Below are 16,752 nucleotides of genomic sequence, written 5' to 3' on the forward strand. Positions count from 1 at the left end.
AGGAATATCATGATCTGCGCACGGTCTTCAGTCGGTCCCGAGCCAACTCTCTTCCTCCTCACCGGTCGTATGATTGTAGTATTGATCTCCTTCCGGGGACCACTCCTCCTCGAGGTAGACTATACTCTCTGTCGGCTCCCGAACGTAAGGCTCTCGAGGATTATTTGTCTGTGTCTCTTGACGCCGGTACCATAGTGCCTTCTTCCTCTCCGGCCGGGGCGGGGTTCTTTTTGTTAAGAAGAAGGACGGTACTCTGCGCCCCTGCGTGGATTATCGAGGGCTGAATGACATAACGGTTAAGAATCGTTATCCGCTTCCCCTTATGTCATCAGCCTTCGAGATTCTGCAGGGAGCCAGGTGCTTTACTAAGTTGGACCTTCGTAACGCTTACCATCTCGTGCGCATCAGAGAGGGGGACGAGTGGAAAACGGCGTTTAACACTCCGTTAGGGCATTTTGAGTACCGGGTTCTGCCGTTCGGTCTCGCCAATGCACCAGCTGTTTTTCAGGCATTAGTTAATGATGTTCTGAGAGACATGCTGAACATCTTTGTTTTTGTCTATCTTGACGATATCCTGATTTTTTCTCCGTCACTCGAGATTCATGTTCAGCACGTTCGACGTGTTCTACAGCGCCTTTTAGAGAATTGTCTCTACGTAAAGGCTGAGAAGTGCTCTTTTCATGTCTCCTCCGTTACTTTTCTCGGTTCCGTTATTTCCGCTGAAGGCATTCAGATGGATTCCGCTAAGGTCCAAGCTGTCAGTGATTGGCCCGTTCCAAGGTCACGTGTCGAGTTGCAGCGCTTTTTAGGTTTCGCTAATTTCTATCGGCGTTTCATTCGTAATTTCGGTCAAGTTGCTGCCCCTCTCACAGCTCTTACTTCTGTCAAGACGTGTTTTAAGTGGTCCGGTTCCGCCCAGGGAGCTTTTGATCTTCTAAAAGAACGTTTTACGTCCGCTCCTATCCTCGTTACTCCTGACGTCACTAGACAATTCATTGTCGAGGTTGACGCTTCAGAGGTAGGCATGGGAGCCATTCTATCCCAGCGCTTCCAGTCTGACGATAAGGTTCATCCTTGCGCTTATTTTTCTCATCGCCTGTCGCCATCTGAGCGCAACTATGATGTGGGTAACCGTGAACTGCTCGCCATCCGCTTAGCCCTAGGCGAATGGCGACAGTGGTTGGAGGGGGCGACCGTTCCTTTTGTCGTTTGGACAGACCATAAGAACCTTGAGTACATCCGTTCTGCCAAACGACTTAATGCCCGTCAAGCTCGTTGGGCGTTGTTTTTCGCTCGTTTCGAGTTTGTGATTTCTTACCGTCCGGGTAGCAAGAACACCAAGCCTGATGCCTTATCCCGTCTGTTTAGTTCTTCTGTGGCTTCTACTGATCCCGAGGGGATTCTTCCTTATGGGCGTGTTGTCGGGTTAACAGTCTGGGGAATTGAAAGACAGGTTAAGCAAGCACTCACGCACACTGCGTCGCCGCGCGCTTGTCCTAGTAACCTCCTTTTCGTTCCTGTTTCCACTCGTCTGGCTGTTCTTCAGTGGGCTCACTCTGCCAAGTTAGCTGGTCATCCCGGTGTTCGAGGCACTCTTGCGTCTATTCGCCAGCGCTTTTGGTGGCCGACTCAGGAGCGTGACACGCGCCGTTTCGTGGCTGCTTGTTCGGACTGCGCGCAGACTAAGTCGGGTAACTCTCCTCCTGCCGGTCGTCTCAGACCGCTCCCCATTCCTTCTCGACCATGGTCTCACATCGCCTTAGACTTCATTACCGGTCTGCCTTTGTCTGCGGGGAAGACTGTGATTCTTACGGTTGTCGATAGGTTCTCTAAGGCGGCACATTTCATTCCCCTCGCTAAACTTCCTTCCACTAAGGAGACGGCACAAATCATTATTGAGAATGTATTCAGAATTCATGGCCTTCCGTTAGACGCCGTTTCAGACAGAGGCCCGCAATTCACGTCACAGTTTTGGAGGGAGTTCTGTCGTTTGATTGGTGCGTCCGTCAGTCTCTCTTCCGGGTTTCATCCCCAGTCTAACGGTCAAGCAGAGAGGGCCAATCAGACGATTGGTCGCATACTACGCAGCCTTTCTTTCAGAAACCCTGCGTCTTGGGCAGAACAGCTCCCCTGGGCAGAATACGCTCACAATTCGCTTCCTTCGTCTGCTACCGGGTTATCTCCGTTTCAGAGTAGTCTGGGTTACCAGCCTCCTCTGTTCTCATCCCAGCTTGCCGAGTCCAGCGTTCCCTCCGCTCAAGCGTTTGTCCAACGTTGTGAGCGCACCTGGAGGAGGGTGAGGTCTGCACTTTGCCGTTACAGGGCACAGACGGTGAGAGCCGCCAATAAACGCAGGATTAAGAGTCCAAGGTATTGTTGCGGCCAGAGAGTGTGGCTTTCCACTCGCAACCTTCCTCTTACGACAGCTTCTCGTAAGTTGACTCCGCGGTTCATTGGTCCGTTCCGTGTCTCCCAGGTCGTCAATCCTGTCGCTGTGCGACTGCTTCTTCCGCGACATCTTCGTCGCGTCCATCCTGTCTTCCATGTCTCCTGTGTTAAGCCCTTTCTTCGCACCCCCGTTCGTCTTCCCTCCCCCTCCCGTCCTTGTCGAGAGCGCACCTATTTACAAGGTACATAAGATCATGGACATGCGTTCTCGGGGACGGGGTCACCAATACTTAGTGGATTGGGAGGGTTACGGTCCTGAGGAGAGGAGTTGGGTTCCGTCTCGGGACGTGCTGGACCGTTCACTCATCGATGATTTCCTCCGTTGCCGCCAGGATTCCTCCTCGAGTGCGCCAGGAGGCGCTCGGTGAGTGGGGGGTACTGTCATGTTTGTCATTTATTATCATGTCTTGTCCCTGTGCTCCCCATTCTATTCGTTTCCCTCTGCTGGTCTTATTAGGTTCTTTCCCTCTTTCTATCCCTCTCTCTCCCCCTCCCTCTCTCACTCTCTCGCTCTCTCTTCTCTCTATCGTTCCGTTCCTGCTCCCAGCTGTTCCTATTCCCCTAATCATCATTTAGTCTTCCCACACCTGTTCCCGATCCTTTCCCCTGATTGGAGTCCCTATTTATTCCTTTGTGTTCCGTTCCTGTCCTGTCGGTTCCTTGTTTAGAATTCACCGTGCTGTGATTGTGTATCGCCCTGTCCTGTCGTGTTTTTGCTGTGATTGTGTATCGCCCTGTCCTGTCGTGTTTTTTGCCTTCATCAGATGCTGCGTGTGAGCAGGTGTCTCTGTCAACTACGGCCTGCGCCTACCCGAAGCGACCTGCAGTCTGTGGCCGCTTCTCCTGTTATTTCCCTCTACAGACTAGAGGATTTCTGTTATTCCCTGTTTGGACTTGAATAAACTCTGTTTCTGTTAAGTCGCTTTTGGGTCCTCTTTCACCTGCATGACAAAAACAATCTAACAATGGAGCTTTTAGGATATCAAAAATGCTTGATATGCCTCTACTTGTACGCCATCAAGCCCTGGGGTTTTTCCAGAATGAAATGAAAGGATTTAATAGCTTCAAAAAGTTCTTCCTTTGTAATTTGGCCTTCGCACTGATCTCTCTGTGCATTTGTTAATTTTGTATTTTTTATACTGTAGTATTTGGAAAGAATTCCTTACCGTAATCTTCATTCAGTGGGAGAGGATGAGACGGAAAAGAGAAGATCTGCCTAAAATAATTAGCTTCCTCTTTTAAAATGTCATTCAGAGAATCATAGATGACTCCGAGTTTCTGCAAATTGTTTTTGTTAGTATTCCCGTATTGGAGATTCAGGAATAATTTTGTGCATTTTTCTCCATATTCCATCCAGTTTGCTTTATTTTTGTAATAGATTACATTAGATCATTCTTGAATAAGTTCCTCAAGTTCTTTTTGTTTTTCCTCTTAACTTATCTTGTATCTCTGTAGTATCGTTTATATTGCTATATTGCTAGCCGGAAACGTTGTTTTATTATTGATGAATATTGAATATTGAATATTGAACTGAATGACCTCTGAAGGTACATTTTAAGGTCTCCCAAACAATAAGGGGATTTGCTGAATGTATATTATTACTGGAATAGCTCAGTTATAAACTATTTTGTTTCAGTTAAAAATAAATTGTCCTCCAGTAAACTGTGATTACATTTCCAATATCCCCGTCCACATGGAAATCTATAAGTTATGTGAAGGCCAATTAGATGATGATCCGATCGCATTGTCTCCTATTCAAACTTTTAAAATCTTTGATGCAAGAGAGAAAGAGACAAGAAAGTAGGCAAGACGACTAGCTTGATGAAGTCTCCTCCATGTATATCTCACTAGGTCTGGGTTTTTTAGTCTCCAAATATCCACTATTTCTAATGTGTCCATAATATTTGTGATTTCCTTAAAGACACGGTGATGATAGTCTGTAGAGTGATTTCCTTAAAGACACGGTGATGATAGTTTGTAGAGTGATTACCTTAAAGACACGGTGATGATAGTTTGTAGAGTGATTTCCTTAAAGACACGGTGATGATAGTTTGTAGAGTGATTTCCTTAAAGACACAGTGATGATAGTTTGTAGAGTGATTTCCTTAAGGGCACGGTGATGATAGTTTGTAGAGTGATTTCCTTAAAGACACGGTGATGATAGTTTGTAGAGTGATTTCCTTAAAGACACAGTGATGATAGTTTGTAGAGTGATTTCCTTAAGGACACGGTGATGATAGTTTGTAGAGTGATTTTCTTAAAGGCACGGTGATGATAGTTTGTAGAGTGATTTCCTTAAGGGCACGGTGATGATAGTTTGTAGAGTGATATCCTTAAAGGCACGGTGATGATAGTTTGTAGAGTGATTTCCTTAAAGGCACGGTGATGATAGTTTGTAGAGTGATTTCCTTAAAGACACGGTGATGATAGTTTGTAGAGTGATTTCCTTAAAGGCACGGTGATGATAGTTTGTAGAGTGATTTCCTTAAGGACACGGTGATGATAGTTTGTAGAGTGATTTCCTTAAAGGCACGGTGATGATAGTTTGTAGAGTGATTTCCTTAAGGACACGGTGATGATCGTTTGTAGAGTGATTTCCTTAAAGGCACGGTGATGATAGTTTGTAGAGTGATTTCCTTAAGGACACGGTGATGATAGTTTGTAGAGTGATTTCCTTAAAGGCACGGTGATGATAGTTTGTAGAGTGATTTCCTTAAGGACACGGTGATGATAGTTTGTAGAGTGATTTCCTTAAAGACACGGTGATGATAGTTTGTAGAGTGATTTCCTTAAAGGCACGGTGATGATAGTTTGTAGAGTGATTTCCTAACTGTCCATTGATGTATTTAACACTGTGTTATAGTCTCCTGTCATAATGATTTAATCATTTGTTGCCTGTAAGTTCAATAAATTGGTCTAAATGTTTTCAAAGAAGTATGGACCATATAGATTAATGAGTCAGTGCACCTCATGCAGTCTTGCAAAATAACTTCCATCCCTGCAACCTCACAACCCTAAGTTGGATAAATAGAGAGAAAAGCAACAGTCACCGTGATCGAGAACCCTCAAGTGTCACGACATTGGTCTAAGCATTCCAACCAGTTTCCTGGACATCCTGTTGTGGTTTGTAAGAGACAAAGGAAGTGTATTAGCGTAGGTATTTATATTGCATTTAACAATGAGATTAGTCCTACATTACTGCCTTTTCATTGATGCTTGATTTCACGTTGTTATTTTTTTATCCTGAAAGTCATTAAAGATTGTGAGCACAGAGTAGTGGAAAGAACTCTAACACATCTACTGTAAGTGCAGGTCTGTACGTTTATTTTGATTTATAGTATTAAAGTCACAAAAATGTAATTTCAGTTTATGTTAGTGCATGACATGTCATACTCTATGAGATAAAAAGCAACATTAATAAATAAATAATCATAAATATTACTAAATACATTTCATAACAAGTATAAAGATTGTAAAAGTGAAGTTTATGTCAGTAAATGATCTTGGCAACAAAGTCATCTTTGTCATAATGGATGTTTTAGAGTGTAAATTAAGTCACCTTTGTCATAATGGATGTTTTAGAGTGTAAATGAAGTCACCTTTGTCATAATGGATGTTTTAGAGTGTAAATGAAGTCACCTTTGTCATAATGGATGTTTTAGAGTGTAAATGAAGTCACCTTTGTCATAATGGATGTTTTAGAGTGTAAATGAAGTCACCTTTGTCATAATGGATGTTTTAGAGTGTAAATGAAGTCACCTTTGTCATAATGGATGTTTTAGAGTGTAAATGAAGTCACCTTTGTCATAATGGATGTTTTAGAGTGTAAATGAAGTCACCTTTGTCATAGTGGATGTTTTAGAGTGTAAATGAAGTCACCTTTGTCATAATGGATGTTTTAGAGTGTAAATGAAGTCACCTTTGTCATAATGGATGTTTTAGAGTGTAAATGAAGTCACCTTTGTCATAATGGATGTTTTAGAGTGTAATTGAAGTCACCTTTGTCATAATGGATGTTTTAGAGTGTAAATGAAGTCACCTTTGTCATAATGGAAGTTTTAGAGTGTAAATGAAGTCACCTTTGTCATAATGGATGTTTTAGAGTGTAAATGAAGTCACCTTTGTCATAATGGATGTTTTAGAGTGTAAATGAAGTCACCTTTGTCATAATGGATGTTTTAGAGTGTAAATGAAGTCACCTTTGTCATAGTGGATGTTTTAGAGTGTAATTGAAGTCACCTTTGTCATAATGGATGTTTTAGAGTGTAAATGAAGTCATCTTTGTCATAATGGATGTTTTAGAGTGTAAATGAAGTCACCTTTGTCATAATGGAAGTTTTAGAGTGTAAATGAAGTCACCTTTGTCATAATGGATGTTTTAGAGTGTAAATGAAGTCACCTTTGTCATAATGGAAGTTTTAGAGTGTAAATGAAGTCACCTTTGTCATAATGGATGTTTTAGAGTGTAAATGAAGTCACCTTTGTCATAATGGATGTTTTAGAGTGTCAATTAAGTCACCTTTTTCATAGTGGATGTTTTAGAGTGTCAATTAAGTCACCTTTTTCATAGTGGATGTTTTAGAGTGTAAATGAAGTCACCTTTGTCATAATGGATGTTTTAGAGTGTAAATGAAGTCACCTTTGTCATAATGGATGTTTTAGAGTGTAAATGAAGTCACCTTTGTCATAGTGGATGTTTTAGAGTGTAAATGAAGTCACCTTTGTCATAATGGATGTTTTAGAGTGTAAATGAAGTCACCTTTGTCATAATGGATGTTTTAGAGTGTAAATGAAGTCACCTTTGTCATAATGGATGTTTTAGAGTGTAAATGAATTCACCTTTGTCATAGTGGATGTTTTAGAGTGTAAATGAATTCACCTTTGTCATAGTGGATGTTTTAGAGTGTAAATGAAGTCACCTTTGTCATAATGGATGTTTTAGAGTGTAAATGAAGTCACCTTTGTCATAATGGATGTTTTAGAGTGTAAATGAAGTCACCTTTGTCATAATGGATGTTTTAGAGTGTAAATGAAGTCACCTTTGTCATAGTGGATGTTTTAGAGTGTAATTGAAGTCACCTTTGTCATAATGGATGTTTTAGAGTGTAAATGAAGTCATCTTTGTCATAATGGATGTTTTAGAGTGTAAATGAAGTCACCTTTGTCATAATGGAAGTTTTAGAGTGTAAATGAAGTCACCTTTGTCATAATGGATGTTTTAGAGTGTAAATGAAGTCACCTTTGTCATAATGGATGTTTTAGAGTGTAAATGAAGTCACCTTTGTCATAATGGATGTTTTAGAGTGTAAATGAAGTCACCTTTGTCATAGTGGATGTTTTAGAGTGTAATTGAAGTCACCTTTGTCATAATGGATGTTTTAGAGTGTAAATGAAGTCATCTTTGTCATAATGGATGTTTTAGAGTGTAAATGAAGTCACCTTTGTCATAATGGAAGTTTTAGAGTGTAAATGAAGTCACCTTTGTCATAATGGATGTTTTAGAGTGTAAATGAAGTCACCTTTGTCATAATGGAAGTTTTAGAGTGTAAATGAAGTCACCTTTGTCATAATGGATGTTTTAGAGTGTAAATGAAGTCACCTTTGTCATAATGGATGTTTTAGAGTGTCAATTAAGTCACCTTTTTCATAGTGGATGTTTTAGAGTGTCAATTAAGTCACCTTTTTCATAGTGGATGTTTTAGAGTGTAAATGAAGTCACCTTTGTCATAATGGATGTTTTAGAGTGTAAATGAAGTCACCTTTGTCATAATGGATGTTTTAGAGTGTAAATGAAGTCACCTTTGTCATAGTGGATGTTTTAGAGTGTAAATGAAGTCACCTTTGTCATAATGGATGTTTTAGAGTGTAAATGAAGTCACCTTTGTCATAATGGATGTTTTAGAGTGTAAATGAAGTCACCTTTGTCATAATGGATGTTTTAGAGTGTGAATGCCTACAAACTAGAGTGAATTAATAGGTTAATATTTGATGGCCATCAGTATGGTAAAGATATACTATTGAGACACATTCTTCTTCTTCTTCTTCTTCTTCTTCTTCTTCTTCTTCTTCTTCTTCTTCTTCTTCTGCTTTTCCCGCCTCCCCCTCTTGTTTCCCTTGTTGCTGAGTCTGAAAAATCACATTATATTGTAAAACGTGTTGTTCTACAACGTCTTCTCAGAAATTATATTCTTGAATTGATAAACAAAGGCCCATTTTCCAATTTCAATCCACGTACTGAATGTACTGAATGGAAAACCACATTGAACCTAACCCAGGTAGTGTAGATGTAGCTCAATGTCTCCGTAATGAAACAATAGACTACAGCAGGGTTTTTAACCCTCTACTCGGGGAGCTGTTTCACTATTTTGTTGTAGCCCTGAACTAGCACACCTGATTCAGTACTATTCAAGGGCTTGATGATTGGTTGACAGATTGAATCAGGTGTGTTAACTCTTCAATAGTTCAACTACATGGAACAGCTGGGGGTCCTCGAGGAGAGGTTCTGCTGAATACAGTAGACTAGAGAGTGTGGTACTGACCTGTACTCTGTCCAGTCGCTCCAGGGGGAGTCACATAGGGCATCCTGGGCCCTGACACACACCGTCACCTTGGCCTTGACTGACCACTGGCTGCTCTCTGTGGTGTGAACCTGGGGGAACGCAAAGGTTTCATTCATTAAGCACCAAATGTAGGAAAATGGCCTGACGCAGGGACAACATGAACTTGCCAATAAGAAATGCTCCTTTTCGTTGCAAAACGTTTTGCTAAGGTGTGCTCTAATGAATTGAACCAGGAACCAGAGTGACCACCTCTATTAGTTGAAGAGTATGAGCCTATTAGTACATGGTCTGGATCTCTTGGTGTAATGGCCCTCAAAAAGCTCTGGAGACAAGGGTTAGTAGGATGTACAGTATGTAGACAGTAGTCCTCACCTCTGTGTAGGGAGAATCACACGTGCACCCATTCTTGCACTTTCTGCCTTCGATTTCTTTGACCTGGAAAGAGAGGGGAAAGTAGGAGATGGGTCTGTTCCAGGAGACAGGATAGCTCCACTCTATAGTACTGCTGTTCACCTCCTTAATGTATACATTGTCTGGCTTCACTGGAGAGAGAGAGAGAGAGAGAGAGAGAGAGAGAGAGAGAGAGAGAGAGAGAGAGAGAGAGAGAGAGAGAGAGAGAGAGAGAGAGAGAGAGAGAGAGAGAGAGAGAGAGAGAGAGAGAGAGAGATGGGATAGATAATATTAACATAACTTCTACTAACACTGCACTATCAAACTACCTTTCAGTAGCACTTAAACCAACAAACTCTCAGCATAAAATCTTCTGATAGGCCTACGTATATCCAAGATTTTGCTGAGTAACAATTCATATAAGGAAATCAGTCAATTGAATTAAATGTATTAGGCCCTAATCACAACCCAGGCCCATCCACCTGGTCTGCAGTTGTGAGGTAGGTTTGACGTACCGCCAAATTCTCTACTAAGACGGTGGAGGCAGCTGATGCTAGACAAATGAACATTCCATTTTCTGGCAACAGCTCTTGTGGATATTCCGGCAGGCAGACTTCCTCAAAACCTGAGACATCTGTGGCATTGTGTTGTGTGAAAAAACAGCATATTTTAGAGTGGCCTTTTATCAGCACAAGGTGCACCTGTGTAATGCCCATGCTGTTTAATAAGCTTCCTGATATGCCACACCTGTCAGGTAGATGGATTATTTTGGCGAAGGACAATTGCTCACCAGTAGGGATGTAAACAGATTTGTGAACAGAATTTGAGAGAAATACATTTTTTTGTGCATCTGGAAAATTTCAGGGATTTTTACACTTCACATGTTGCGTTTATATTTTTATTCAGTGTATTTAGAGGTGGTGACGAAGACTTTAGTAGTGCGTCTCTGCACTAGTGCTCTACAAACTCCTGCCATTTTAGAGAGCTTTGTTTCTGCATTCTAAATGTTTGCTACGGGATAGACAGGTTTACCAGCTCCAAAGCTTTTTATTTTCAGAGACCACTTACATTGTGAAGTTTGTAAATATAATTGTTTCATTAGTTGGTAAATATAGTGAAGTGCACACCTAGACCATTATTGTCACCTTTAAGTAGCCTAAAATCACAACTTGTGCACCTGACCCTGCCAGCCTCTTGCAGCATGTCTGCCCTTATGACTGCAACAAGGTCCCCTTTTAACACTCACCTATCTCTGATAAGTAGAAGTGTTGTGTGTGTGTGTGTGTGTGTGTGTGTGTGTGTGTGTGTGTGTGTGTGTGTGTGTGTGTGTGTGTGTGTGTGTGTGTGTGTGTGTGTGTGTGTGTGTGTGTGTGTGTGTGTGTGTGTGTGTGTGTGTGTGTGTGTGTGTGTGTGTGTGTGTGTGTGTGTGTGTGTGTGTGTGTGTGTGTGTGTGTGTGTGTGTCCTCACCTATCTCTGATATGTAGAAGCGTTTGGAGTATTCCTCCAGCAGGTAGTTAGTCCTCATGTAGATGGTCAGGGTGATCCGGTCAGTCTCCTCAGCATAGGGACAATACTGTCTGTCCACACAGGACAACCCCAGTCCACTACTGTTCACAGAACACATGATGTCACTCTGGCCAGACAAAGAGGAACATGTCCACTGCTGTCCACTGGCATCCACAGAACAGCTGATGTTCTCCGCATCAGACAGGCCACTATAGAAAAGCCAAGAAATGGATGAATAAAAGTAGAGTAACATTGCAGTAGTCCAGTAATATTTGACATTGAGGTAGTCCATTCAGTAATATTTGACATTGCAGTAGTCCATTCAGTAATATTTGACATTGAGGTAGTCCATTCAGTAATATTTGACATTGAGGTAGTCCATTCAGTAATATTTGACATTGCAGTAGTCCATTCAGTAATATTTGACATTGCAGTAGTCCATTCAGTAATATTTGACATTGCAGTAGTCCATTCAGTAATATTTGACATTGAGGTAGTCCATTCAGTAATATTTGACATTGCAGTAGTCAATTCAGTAATATTTGACATTGCAGTAGTCCAGTAATATTAGACATTGCAGTAGTCCACTCAGTAATATTTGACATTGCAGTAGTCCATTCAGTAATATTTGACATTGCAGTAGTCCATTCAGTAATATTTGACATTGAGGTAGTCCATTCAGTAATATTTGACATTGAGGTAGTCCATTCAGTAATATTTGACATTGCAGTAGTCCATTCAGTAATATTTGACATTGCAGTAGTCCATTCAGTAATATTTGACATTGCAGTAGTCCATTCAGTAATAGTTGACATTGCAGTAGTCCATTCAGTAATATTTGACATTGCAGTAGTCCATTCAGTAATATTTCATTTGAAGTCAAGTCAATACTGTAAGTTATTATTTACATGTTTTAGGCTATACAGCACTATAGCACTATACAATAGTCACATGTTATAGGCTATACAGCACTATAGCACTATACAATAGTCACATGTTATAGGCTATACAGCACTATAGCACTATACAATAGTCACATGTTTTAGGCTATACAGCACTATAGCACTATACAATAGTCACATGTTATAGGCTATACAGCACTATAGCACTATACAATAGTCACATGTTATAGGCTATACAGCACTATAGCACTATACAATAGTCACATGTTATAGACTATACAGCACTATAGCACTATACAATAGTCACATGTTATAGACTAAGTCGTTCTGGATAAGAGCGTCTGCTAAATGACTTAAATGTAAATGTAAATACAATAGTCACATGTTATAGGCTATACAGCACTATAGCACTATACAATAGTCACATGTTATAGGCTATACAGCACTATAGCACTATACAATAGTCACATGTTATAGGCTATACAGCACTATAGCACTATACAATAGTCACATGTTATAGGCTATACAGCACTATAGCACTATACAATAGTCACATGTTATAGGCTATACAGCACTATAGCACTATACAATAGTCACATGTTATAGGCTATACAGCACTATAGCACTATACAATAGTCACATGTTATAGGCTATACAGCACTATAGCACTATACAATAGTCACATGTTATAGGCTATACAGCACTATAGCACTATACAGCACTATAGCACTATACAATAGTCACATGTTATAGGCTATACAGCACTATAGCACTATACAATAGTCACATGTTATAGGCTATACAGCACTATAGCACTATACAATAGTCACATGTTATAGGCTATACAGCACTATAGCACTATACAATAGTCACATGTTATAGGCTATACAGCACTATAGCACTATACAATAGTCACATGTTATAGGCTATACAGCACTATAGCACTATACAATAGTCACATGTTATAGGCTATACAGCACTATAGCACTATACAATAGTCACATGTTATAGGCTATACAGCACTATAGCACTATACAATAGTCACATGTTATAGGCTATACAGCACTATAGCACTATACAATAGTCACATGTTATAGGCTATACAGCACTATAGCACTATACAATAGTCACATGTTATAGGCTATACAGCACTATAGCACTATACAATAGCCACATGTTATAGACTATACAGCTCTATAGCACTATACAATAGTCACATGTTATAGGCTATACAGCACTATAGCACTATACAATAGTCACATGTTATAGGCTATACAGCACTATAGCACTATACAATAGTCACATGTTATAGGCTATACAGCACTATAGCACTATACAACAGTCACATGTTATAGGCTATACAGCACTATAGCACTATACAATAGTCACATGTTATAGGCTATACAGCACTATAGCACTATACAATAGTCACATGTTATAGGCTATACAGCACTATAGCACTATACAACAGTCACATGTTATAGGCTATACAGCACTATAGCACTATACAATAGTCACATGTTATAGGCTATACAGCACTATATCACTATACAATAGTCACATGTTATAGGCTATACAGCACTATAGCACTATACAATAGTCACATGTTATAGGCTATACAGCACTATAGCACTATACAATAGTCACATGTTATAGGCTATACAGCACTATAGCACAATACAATAGTCACATGTTATAGGCTATACAGCACTATAGCACAATACAATAGTCACATGTTATAGGCTATACAGCACTATAGCACTATACACTAGTCACATGGTATAGGCTATACAGCACTATAGCATAATACAATAGTCACATGTTATAGGCTATACACCACTATAGCACTATACAATAGTCACATGTTATAGGCTATACAGCACTATAGCACAATACAATAGTCACATGTTATAGGCTATACAGCACTATAGCACAATACAATAGTCACATGTTATAGGCTATACAGCACTATAGCACTATACAATAGTCAGACCCATATAATGTTTACACTTTTAGAAAAAAGGGTTCCAAACGGGTTCTGTGAGGAGGGAGAGGGTTCTACCAAGAACCACTTCAATCAAAATAACCCTTTTTGGAAGACAGGAGTTCTTTGTAAGACAAAGGGTTCTACCTAGACCATTTAACATCCTAAGAACCATTTTTGTAAGAAACGATTTCTTGATGATTCTTCAGAAGGCAAGAATGATTTTTCATAGAACCATATATAATATTTCCCAGCATGCTCTCTTGCAGGGAGAGAATTAGTAATCTTTTTTTGTATTTGACACCCTTTTCACCTCAATTTCGATCTTGTCTCATCGCCGCAAGTCCCCAACGGGCTTGGGAGGTGACAGTCGAGTCATGCGTCCTCCGAAACATGAAGCATCAAACCAAGCTTCTTAACAGCCACCCGCTTAACCCGGAAGCTGCACCAATGTGTCGGAGGAAACACAGTTCAACTGATGACCGAGGTCGGCTTGCAGGCGCCCGGCCCGCCACAAGGAGTCGCTACAGCGCGATGAGCCAAAGCCCCCCCGGCCAAACTCTCCCCTAACCCGGATGACGCTGGGCTGATTGTGCACCGCTTTATGTGACTACCGATCAAGGCCGGCCGTGTTACAGCCCGGGATCAAACGTGGGTCTGTAGTGACGCCTCTAGCTCTGCGATGCAGTGCCTTAGACCGCTGCGCCACTCAGGAGGCTGCAGGGAGATTTACTTAATTGTTTATTTTATTGATATATCTGTGTTTTTGCATGTTCTACACATTGATTGATTGATTAATTTTATGCTACATAAAGATAAATAACATACCGTTTTTATAAACGTATCCCAATCTGTTAGTTATTGGATTTATTGCACCTGTTGCTGAGATGGTTGTTCCAGTATAGATGATTGAGCTAGGCTCAGAATTCAATCTTCTCTACCCTGGCAGTTATTCTGAATGCAGGTCGCAAGTGATAACATATTCCACTTGTTCGATATTCTAGCTCTGGCTGGATTTCAATAAGAGTTTAAAGTCAATAAGACTTTGCAAGCCAGCATAATGTGATTTGCAGTCCTGATGTGGCCTGTGAACCAGGAGTTTCCAAACACCACTTTGTTAGGCTATAACTAGGCGCTCAAAGACAGGCCTTATGATATATGTCATTTAATAATAAAATTATAACGGCTGGTGGAACCATTTATAATGGGTTCTAGGAAGAACACTTCATAGATAAAAGGGTTCTCGGTAGAACCCATTACAGACGGTTCTTGGCAGAACCCTTCAGAGGTTGTAGGTAGAACCATAGTATATTATACAGGGGGTTCTCTACATATAGGGTTTTAGATAGAAACCTCTGCAAAGGGTTCTATCCAGAACCAAAAATGGTTCAAATCGAAGAACCCTCCATGGTTCTACTTCTACTTTCTAATAGTGTAGTAGTAATACATAGAAAAGGTTGGTGGTGATAGTACCGTGCCACTTTGACAAACATAACAGTCCCAAAACGTGTAGGGGTGAATTTCCAGGAGCAGTGGAACCTTCCTTGGTAGTTCTGTGTTGAACATTTCATAAAGCCTTAGAATAGAAACAAACAAACAGAAGAGAGACAGAAGATGTCATGTTAGAATTGGATAATGAATGGAAAAACAATATTTGACTTGATTTCAGATGACAGACAGACAGACATCCTGTATACCTGTTCTGGTGGATCCTTCTAGAATGCGTTTCTCTTCGTCCAAGTGTTTGACCAGCACTGTAGTATTCTTCAGGAGGGTTTTATCCAGGCTGTGACATGTAAATATCCCCCCTCCAGTTCTCTCTTCCAGGTTGACAAGGAAGCTGTTCCCCTTCTTCTTCTCCTCTTCATCCATCATCCATATGATCTCCTCATCCTCCTCTCCATCTCTCCGCCACACCCAGTCATTGTCTCTCCTCCAACCCTCCTGCTCTCGGTTGAAGGAACCCAGGCAGGTTAGAGGATGTTGAACCAGTGAGCCGTCTACGTTCACCACAACAACTGGTGACAACACACACTTCAATCAACACCAACATATAGAGTCAGGTCAAACAGTATTGCCACGCTTGATAAAGATGAGCAAAAAAATACTGTTTAAAATATATCATAAAAATACTGTATAAAATATATCATAAAAATACTGAGCTATATTGTATGCTCAAATTCTTTTGAGAATTATATTATTTTAAACTAATACAATTGCTCAGAGATCTTGTGTAACAAGCATAATTTTATTTTTTAAAGATTGTTAAAAATGATTGGGAACCCTGTTGTCAATACCTTTCAATACCTCCCCTTTCAAGGATAATGGCACTGAGCCTCTTTCTAAATTGACCACAACATCAAGACTTTGCAATGGCCTTCTCAGTCTTCTGACTTGAACCCCATCAGAAACCTGTGGTTTGAATTGAAGAGGCCAGCCCATAAGAGCAGACAAAGAATATCAAGGATCTGGACAGGTTCTGTATGGAGGAATGGAAAGGTCTAGTATCCTTTCCAATGTGTTTTCCAATTTCAAAACATTCTAGAAAAAAGCTCAGTGCCCGTGAGTTATCCTGTTAAAAACACGGGTGCCAATAATTTTGATCAATAGCTTTTTGAGAGAAAAAAATAATATTTGTTGAACAAATTCTCTTTCTCTGACTAATTGTATTGGTATAAAATAATATAATTATTCCATCTGTTTGAGCGTATAAGATACAGTAGTTCAGCATTTGTATTATGTATTTTATACGTTATTTTTTTGCTCATCTTTTTCAAGGGTGCCGATAATTTGGGATCTGACTGAAGCTCATCAACACAAACATATAAAGTACCTCAACTGTATATAGCCTTATAATGAACTGACATACACATAGCTTTACACTCCGGACTGGGAAAACCAAAATAGAACTACAGTAAGTGATCATTATAGACAGTTCCTTCAGAAGTATTAACACCCCTT

At 40.4% G+C, this 16,752-nt stretch overlaps 1 protein-coding gene across 1 annotated transcript in view; it reads right to left on the reverse strand.

Annotated features, from left to right (window-relative positions):
* Positions 1-15,768, reverse strand: part of LOC124011619 (interleukin-12 subunit beta-like) — a 34,811-nt gene extending 19,043 nt beyond the window's left edge. The window contains exons 1-5 of the mRNA XM_046325070.1: positions 15,489-15,768; positions 15,265-15,367; positions 10,867-11,114; positions 9,381-9,550; positions 8,988-9,097 (exon numbers count right to left, since the gene is read on the reverse strand). Coding sequence (XP_046181026.1) covers positions 8,988-9,097; positions 9,381-9,550; positions 10,867-11,114; positions 15,265-15,367; positions 15,489-15,666 — 809 coding nt within the window. The 5' untranslated portion in view covers positions 15,667-15,768. The remainder of the gene's footprint in view (positions 1-8,987; positions 9,098-9,380; positions 9,551-10,866; positions 11,115-15,264; positions 15,368-15,488) is intronic.
* Positions 15,769-16,752: the final 984 nt, after the last annotated feature.

The sequence above is a fragment of the Oncorhynchus gorbuscha genome, linkage group LG23 (assembly GCF_021184085.1).
Source record: "Oncorhynchus gorbuscha isolate QuinsamMale2020 ecotype Even-year linkage group LG23, OgorEven_v1.0, whole genome shotgun sequence".
Classification (NCBI taxonomy): domain Eukaryota; kingdom Metazoa; phylum Chordata; class Actinopteri; order Salmoniformes; family Salmonidae; genus Oncorhynchus; species Oncorhynchus gorbuscha.